Raw genomic sequence first — 9490 nt, 5'->3', positions numbered from 1 at the left:
CTCTGGTATCAAGAACCTAAAATAGAAGTTTATGGGAATTTTCGCCCAATGTACGAAATTAACCCAAAATTTTAAAATCTGTGATTACCCTAAATTTGAAAAATAACATTAACTCATTTTGATGTTGAGTTATTAGTGGCACATACCATATCAACAGATTTGAGATCTTCGGCGACCTATAATGAAATTCTGTGTAGAATAATTCTTTCATAGGTATCAATCGCCTAAAATAAAATTTAAAGGGGATTTTTGGACTAATTCGCCGAAAATGCCAAAATAACTCAAAATTTTCAAATTATTTTTGTATCCCAACATATTATCGATATTTGAGCGATATCTCTTATACCTACAAATTCGGGTTCTTCGGTGACCTATAGTGAAATTTTGTGTAGAATATTTAACTCATTGATATCAATTGCCTAAAATGTAGTTTAATAGGAATTTTTGTTGTCGAGTCGCCCCATAAAGGCAAAATAACCCAACAATTTCAAATTATTTTTGATTTCCCATTTGTTATCGAAATTTGAGGGAGTTCCAATATACCTTCAACCTCGACCTCTTTGGTGACCTCTTATAAAATTCCGTGTAGAATATTTCATTCCATTGTGCTTACATTCTAAGATGAAGTTTTATGGGAATATATGACACTTCTTCACTCAAAGTACCAAATTAAAAATATATATGTTTAACCTTTATTTCCTGTCGATTTTTAGTGACATCTATTAAGTCTACCGATTACCTGTCTTTGGTGACCCATAGTGAAATTTTATGTAGAATATTTCTTTCATTGGTATCAACCACCTAAATTGAAGTTTAATCGGAAAATTTGGCACCGAGTCGTCCAAGAAAGCCAAATAAAAAATATTTTTTTAACCTCAATTTCTTGTCGATTTTTTATTGATATCTATTATATCTACAGATTTTCTTTCTTCGGTGACCGATAGTAAAATTTTCCGTAGAATAGTTCTTTCATTGTTATCAACCACCTAAAATCAAGTTTAATGGGAAAATTTGCCACATATACGTTAATGGTACCAAAATAACCCCACATAAAAATTACATTTTGCCCACTAAGCGCAGAAGGAGCGTATTAGTAATTTTAATTCGAAATACCCTGTGACGTATGATATATATTAGTTACCATATTACTCATACGCTCCGAACCTCAGAATTTATCTTTTTTTCTTTAGAAAACATAGCTGCAAATGCAGTATTTTGGTGAGAAAAAGTCGATCTCAGTTTCTGAGGTTTGTTGCGTATAAGTAACATTAAAGCAGACATACATACATAATACGCAATGTGGTCTCCAGAAAAATTCAAAAAATATATAGTATAATTTTTTTTAATCGACGAAATCAAAATTAATCGCTAAATATATTCTAATATTAAATTCGGAGTTCGGGGTCTCAAAAAAAAAATTAAGGTCAGCAAATAAGCTAATTTTTCTCCATGGAAAAAAAATTAATTCGTAGTTTCTGAGTTAATTCTATTTTATAGAAAAAATTTTGAATACATTCAAAACATCAGAATAACCCCACACAAAAATAAAGTTTTTCTCACCAGGTGCAAAGGGAGCGTATTAGTAATTTTAATTCGAAATACCCTGTGACGTATTATATACACTAATTACCATATTACTCATACGCTCCGAACCTCAGAGCTTATATTTTTTTCTTTGGAAACCACAGCTGTAAATGCAGTATTTTTTGTGAGAAAAAATCGAGCTCAGTTTCTGAGGGTTGTTGCGTATAAGTAACATTAAAGCAGGCATACATTGTACGCCATGTAGTCTTGGGTATTAAAATTACTAATACGCTACATCGTACGGAAAATATAAACTCTGTTTCTGAGGTCTTTTTTCAAGGAAAAAACTTCGAAAAATATAATTTATAAGGACTTTTTAATAGATGAAATCAAATTAAATGTTTAAGGATTTTTAATATTAAATTCGGAGTCCCAGGTCTCAGAAAAAATTAGGGCCAGCAAATAAACAAATTGTTCTCCATGGAAAAAATTAAACGTCAGCTTCTTAATTAATTTTTTCATGGAAAACATTCAACTTCCGACAATGAGCAAATTTTTTCTATAGAAAGATGTCATCCTCCGATGCTGATTTTTCCAATAGACAAATACTCAACCTCAGTTTCCGAGGTAATTTTTGTAATTGTTAATTAATATTACTTATACGCTTCCCATTTACATTGAATTAAAATATTATTGGAAATTAGAATTGACGAAACGAATTGAAAACTGGTTTTGTTGAATTTAAAAATAATTCCTTGCATAGAAAAAAATGTAATTCTGAAAACTGAAACTATTTTTAATTTTTTTTATTCGTGTATTGAAAATAGGTGAAGTGAAACAAATAATTTTTTTTATTCTCTAAAATTTGAGCACTCAATTGCTTTGTGTTTGTTATTTTTCATTTTCTTCTAGGTAGAAACTTTGCGTTAGCATTTCTCGCTGTGTCGTAAGTGAGTGGGGGAGGGGGGTCATCATATTTTACAAATTATTACAACAGCAACAAAAAACTGCACTATTCACTATTAAACTGCCATTCGGCATTTCTTATTATTAAATTACCTTAAAAACTAAAACCTTGTTTTTTGCATTCAATTTTCTCTCCTCCTCCTCCATTTTACACATACGCCTGCCCCCTTGTCCTTGTCTCCTTCCCCTGCAGCTTCTCGACAAAATTACGCCAACTTACCACTGTCTTACTGGAATATAACCACACACTCGATGTCACACCGACCAACATTGAACACAAATATTTCACCATATAAATTTGGAAAATAGGCCTCGACTCGGAACCATCTGGCCTTGGTAGGGGGCAAGGTATTGAAAAGGGGCGACATATATCACGATGCCACTGTACCATCCATTCATCGAAATAATAATATTCGTAGAAGAGACAACCGAGGTAGCCTAAGGCGGGTAGGATGAATAGGCCTGAGAAGAATCCAATACGCATCATAAGGCGTTCCAGTTTGTCGGTCCGTTTGCCATCAGTTTTCATAACGGTACGAATGCGGAAGAGTGATATAAAGCCAGCTAGCAGGAAGAGGGCTCCGATGGAGAGATAAATGCAGAGGGGTAGGATGAGGAATACGCCCAAGGAATGGGTATCCAATTGACCAACGAAACACACGCCGGATAAGATGTCACCTGCAAGGGAAGAGGGAAGAAAATTATTAGAGGAGATTAATATAATCATTAAAAAAGGATATAAAAATGAAAGATTTTTGTTTACAAAAAATAGCCTCAGACGAAGTAGATGCTCAATTTTTAAAGGGCAAAAAATTCCATTGAAAAAACTAGCCTCAAAAGACCAGATTTTTTCAACAAGGAAAATAGATTCACAAATCAAGGAGCTTATTTATCCAAAAATAGTCTCAGAATCTGAGGTCTCAATTTTAAAAATAGCCTCAGAAACGGAGACACCATTTTCTTTCTATAGAATCAGGTATAAAAAATATAGAAATAGCTTCAGAAGCCTCAGAAACGGTGGCACGATTTTTTTCTATAGAAAAAAGTAGCCGTAATTTTTTCTATAAAAAATAGCCTCAGACGAAGTTACGACTCCGATTTTTTCTATAAAAAAAAAAATAATCTCAGAGGAAGCTGAGGCTGCCGGATTTTACGAAAAAATTACTTCATATAATGCTGTGGCTCGCGAAGTTTTTTTCTATACAAAAAATAGCCTCATATGAAGCTGAGACTATACGAAGGAGCTTTACGAACGAATTATTTTTTTTGTACTAAAAATAGTCTCATAGGAAGCTGAGCTACCGATTATTTTTATAGAAAAACGCCTCTGACGAAGCTCAGGATCCGAGATTTTTTTTCTATAGAAAAATAGCCTCATACGATGCTGAGGCTCCGAATGATTTTCTATACAAAAGAATAGCCCCAGAGGAAGCTGAGTCCCGGATTTTTTCTATAAAAAAAATAGACGAAACTGAGGGTTCGATTTTTTTCTATTCAAAAAAAAAAAAAATAGCTTTTGACGAAGCTAAGTCTCCGATTTTTTCTATACGGAATAATAGCTTCCGACGAAGAAAAAAATAGGCTCCCATGACTCTGTATAGCCTCTGTATATGAGGACCTGATTTTTTTTTCTATACAAAATAATAGCCTTGGACGAAGCTGAGGTGACGAATTTATTTCTATCAAAAAAAAGACAAAAAAAAATTGCCTCAGTCGTAGCTGATGTCCCGATTTTTTCCCATACGAAAGCTGTGACTCGCGAATTTTTTTCTATACGAACAAATAGACGTAGCTGAGGCCTCGATTTTTATGTATATATACCTGAGGTCCTGATTTATTTTCTCTACTTAAAACTCTATTGCGGATATTGTCGCCTATAGATACACCCTCTGTTAACACACGAAGATTCCTTTCAGTTCCATTTTGGAGACTCCCTTCAGATCCTCTATAGAGACTCCTTTTACCTTGTCTATAGAACCTTCCTTCAACTTTTCCAAGGAGAGATAAAGACTATCAGCGAATCGTCTATAGAGATTTCAAGTAAGTCGTTCCTTCAGCTCATCTATAGTAGACACTCCCTTCCGCTCATCTATTTTGGGGGGGTCTCTATTATAGATGAGCGGAAGGGAGTGTCAGCTAATCTATAGTAGAGACTCCTTTCAGCTCATCTATAGTGGAGATCCCCTTCAGCTCGTAGGTTGTATCGGTTCCCTTCAGCTCATCTATAGTAGAGACTCACTTCGGCTCATCTATAGTAGAGATCCCCTCCTGCTCGTAGATAGTAGCGACTCCCTGAAGCTCGTCTATAATAGAGACACCCTTTAGGTCGTAGATAGTAGCGACTCCCTTCAGCTCGTAGATAATAGAGACTCCTTGAGCTAATTTTCTTAGTAATATATACCTCTGCTACTAGGGAAAAAATCGTTCGAACTGTGTGGAATTTCCTATAGAAAAAATACCTCAGTTAGGGAGCTTGGTACAGAGAAGCCAAATAATTTTCCTGACCTTTTTTCCCCTTATTGATCCGCAATCCCGCACGTAATATCTCATCAGTAAATAATTATTTCCTTATTGTCATCGAAAAAAGGTACCAAGCCTTTAATTTTGTTCCCCAAGGTTCGGCCGTTTCTGCTTCATTTGTCCGAATGTCTGTCTGTCTGTCAGTCAGCCAGTCAGTTTTGCCAATCAACATCATCACACCTCGGCAGCTGAAGCTTCATCATCAATTTGTGAACTCAAAACAAAAAAGAAGTGGAAAAAGGAGATAAAAAACAACTCCATAGTCTCATAAAGGTATCATCACAATCGTCATCATTATTGGCCACAAAACATGGCTCATCCTCCTGCTGCTGCTTCTCGTTCCGACAATAATTGTCTCTGGCTAGTGTTGTCAACAACGACTTAGCGCAGTAAACATTTTTGAAAAAAAATGAAGGGGAGAGTAGAGGGGAAAACGTGTTGGAAGATGCCAGCCATCCAGGAGATTGTTGCCTTCCAGCCAGTTAGGCACTTGCTGACTGAATGCCTGCCCGGCCGCTTGCTTGCCTGGCTATGATGCAATCATGAACGAAGTGGTAACAACAGCATTGCAACACGCATATGCAACATACCATTATGATGAGGAGGAAAATGATGACGATAATCATCGTCATCATCAGAACGATGATGAGGATGATGATAAGGATAATGATGTTGATTCAGATGCCGATGATTATGGCCACTCTCAAATGGATGATGATTGCCTGACTGCATCATCTGCTTTAAGTTGTACGTGAGGAGGTTGGCCGACCATTGTGTATTCGGCAAGACAATAAGACAATTGTTGTTCCCTCGGTCCCGCAGCTCTTCCCCTCCAGTTACTACAATTTATGGTGGCCATAATGTTTGTCCGTCTGTCTGTCTCCATTGGGGTTGTTAATGCCAGGATTTACATTCAACTCCCGGCCGGCCGCCACTTCTTTGAGTGGCATTTGTCGCAGAGCAACTGGTGGTGTGCAACGAAGAATGAAGAACGAAGACGACGACGACGAATCCTCATCATCCGTTTTGGCATTTTCGTTGCTTTGGGCTGGCGTTTTTATTTTCATTGGATTTCTTTATTTATTCTTCCTCGGCTGGTTGCTGCTGCTGCTGCTGGCCAACTTAATTCAGTTTCAGTTTCTTTTTGCTGAGGCTAAAACAGAAAGACAACTTGGCCACGATAGTGACAGCCACAGCAGCATCTTTGGCGGAGCCATTCTGCCTCTGCTGAAGATTGTCACACAAAATTGGCCACGAAATTGTAAACTTGTTTCTTTCTTGCCAACCATAAAACCTTGTCTTATTGTCCGTAGCTTCCTTTGCGTTTTATTCCTGTCGTTTTCCACGTCCTTCTCTGGTCTCATCTCTCCTCCTCACAGGACATGATAAGCTGTTTAACATTTATTATTGTTCTTCGAAAAAGAATATGCTGTCGTTTTTCGTTTTCTTTTGTTTTCGTCTCCCTTCCTTTTGTTCCTCCACGTCATTCACATTTTCTTTTGTGTGCGCTGTCGTTGACGTTTTAAGTTTTCAGGTTTCTTGTTTATGTCGCCTTACATTTTTTTGCATTGACGATTTTTGCATTCAGTTTCAATTTCTTTTTTGTTTTCTTGTGTAATTTTAAAAACAGATTTCCAACTTGATTTGAGAGGACATAAAAAGGAGGAATCCATGATGTGATGGACGGACCCTTGTAATTTTAGCAGGTGCAAACTGGTAGTCGTCACGTCCCCATACCTCCAATCCACCACACAGATATTGTTTTCCGAACACACAAATCAAGCTACTGATAAACGATCAAAGATAAAGCGATTACAAGCTGATTGAAATTGGAGTTGATAGGGAGGTGGGGGGAAGCTTAATTTATAACAGACGAATTAAACAGCTACCGTAATGACAGAGATAGAAAAACAAGGGGAGATAAAGAAAACATATACATTTTTTTCTATAGAAATAAAATTCGGACTCAATTGAGAGGTATTTTTCTATAGACGAGCTACAGGGAGTCTCTACTATGAAGGTGGACAGTACTATTGATGAACTGAAGGGGGTCGCTGCTGTCAAAGAGTTGAATAGAGTTACTACTATCAATTAGCTGATAGGGATCTCTACTATAGATGAGCTGAAGGGAGTACCTGCTATCGACGACCTCAAGTGGTCACTAATTATGAGGGTCACTGTTATCGACGAACTGAAAGGGTCTCTACTATAGATGAACTGAAGGGAGTAACTGCTATATACAAGCTGAAGGTGGTCTTTTCTTTTTACGAGCTGATGGCGATCTATTCTTAACGAGCTGAAGCTACTATAGACGAGCTGAAGGCGGTCACTACTATAGACGAGCTGAAGGCGGTCACTAACATCGATGAGCTTAAGAGGGTCTTCTACTATGAACGATCTGAAGGGGGTCACTACTATCAACGAGCTGAAGGGGTTCTCTACTACAGATGAACTGAAGTTAGTCAATACTATCTACGAACTGCAGGGAGTCTGTCACTAACATCGATGAGCTTAAGAGGGTCTTCTACTATGAACGATCTGAAGGGGGTCACTACTATCAACGAGCTGAAGGGGTTCTCTACTACAGATGAACTGAAGTTAGTCAATACTATCTACGAACTGCAGGGAGTCTTTACTATAGATGAGTAGAAGAAAGTCACTACTATCCATGGATATGTTCAACGGCATCTCTATAGACGAACTGAAAGGTGGTCTCTAAGGACGAACTAATGGGAGTTCCTATAGACGATTTGAAAAGGAGTCTCTCCTGCAAATTCAAGGCAGTTTATAAGGACGAACCGAGGGAAGCCTTTATAGATGAAGGTAGTCAATTTACATGCGTGCTGAAGGTAGCCTCTATAGATGAGGGAAATGATTCTTCATAGGCGATCTGAATCGCCTATATCGATAGAAATAGAAACGGCTGTTCAGCTTTGTCTTAGGCTCTTTTTTCCAAAGACAAACATTTTAGGCCTCAGCTTCCTTTTCTTTAGAAAAAATCGGGACCTCAGGCTTTTTTTTATAGAAACAAATTAGCGGGGCTACAACTTTGTCTGGGGCTTTTTTTACGTTATGCCAAATTTCGTGCAAATCGAAAGATATATAGCGACTTTGGTGCACCATTTACATGAAATTGGACGAAACTATATATGGGAGCTATATCTAAATCTGGACCGATTTTCTCGAAACTTGGCAGACATCACTCTAGGCTTAATGCAGTACGTTATGCCAAATTTCGTGCAAATCGAAAGATATATTGGGACTTTGGGGCACCATTTACATGAAATCGGACGAAACTATATATGGGAGCTATATAGAAATCTGGACCGATTTTCTCGAAACTTGGCAGACATCTCTCTAGGCTTAATTCAGTACGTTATGCCAAATTTCGTGCAAATCGAAAGATTTATAGGGACTTTGGTGCACCATTTACATGAAATCGGACGAAACTATATATGGAAGCTATATCTAAATCTGGACCGATTTTCACGAAACTTGGCAGACATAATTCTAGACCTAAATGATTAGGCTGTACCAAATTTCGGGCAAATCGAAAGATATATAGGGACTGTTTACATTAAATCGGTTAAATATATATATGGGAGCTATATCTAAATCTGAACCGATTTTCCCAATTTCAATAGGGTTCGTCCTTGGGCCGAATAAGTGACCTATGCCAAATTTCATCCAATTCGGATCATAAATGCGACCTGTACTTTGTTTACAATTTAACATGCACAGACAGACAGACGGACGGAGGGACATGCATAAATCGACTTAGAAAGTGATTCTATGCATATTCTCAAAAGGAACCATGTGTCTATCTCGTTTTCATTTTGCCTGTTACAAACATATGCACAAAGACATAATACCCTGTACCACAGTGTGGTGAAGGGTATAAAAATGCCTGTGAAACTGAGGTCCAAAAAAGTTATCGATTTTATTTTAAAAGAAATAGCTTTTTTCTATAGAAAAAATCTTAAAAAATAAACTTTTTTTATGGAAAAAATCGAGCCTCAGCTTCATCCCAGGCAATTTTTTGCGTACAGAAAAACGTTCGGAACCTCAGCTTCGTATGAGGCTTTTTTTTATAAAAAATCAATACCTAAGTGTGTTTTTTTTCTATAGAAGAAATATGAATATGAAAAAAATATGGCCGTAACTTCGACTGAGGATATTTTTTCTATAGAAAATAATTCGGGGCCTCAACATCGTCTGAGGCTATTTTCCAATAACAAAAATTTGAGGCCTCATCTTCAGCTACTGCGGCTGAGACTCGAGTTTCCAATTCATCTGAGGGTATGTTTTCGTATAAAAAAATCTAATTCGAAACTCAGTTGCTGAGGCTATTTTTTTCTCAGCTTCCTCTGAGCCTTTTAATACCCTTCACCACACTGTGGTACAGGGTATTATGTCTTTGTGCATATGTATGTAACAGGCAAAAATAATCGAGATAGACCCATGGTTCCTTTTGAGAATA

At 37.2% G+C, this 9490-nt stretch overlaps 1 protein-coding gene across 1 annotated transcript in view; it reads right to left on the bottom strand.

Moving 5' to 3' along the window:
* Positions 1 to 2629: 2629 nt before the first annotated feature.
* The window catches only part of LOC133321405 (frizzled), a gene marked incomplete at its 5' end in the record, with an annotated part of 168094 nt that continues 161233 nt past the window's right edge, over positions 2630 to 9490 (bottom strand). The window contains one exon of the mRNA XM_061530493.1: positions 2630 to 3168. Within this exon, the coding sequence (XP_061386477.1) occupies positions 2639 to 3168 (530 nt within the window). The remainder of the gene's footprint in view (positions 3169 to 9490) is intronic.

The sequence above is a fragment of the Musca vetustissima genome, unplaced genomic scaffold (assembly GCF_032173495.1).
Source record: "Musca vetustissima isolate MV318-11 ecotype Yass unplaced genomic scaffold, APGP_CSIRO_Mvet_v1 utg17259, whole genome shotgun sequence".
Taxonomy (NCBI): Eukaryota; Metazoa; Arthropoda; class Insecta; order Diptera; family Muscidae; genus Musca; species Musca vetustissima.
This window is presented reverse-complemented; position numbering and strand designations above follow the sequence as displayed.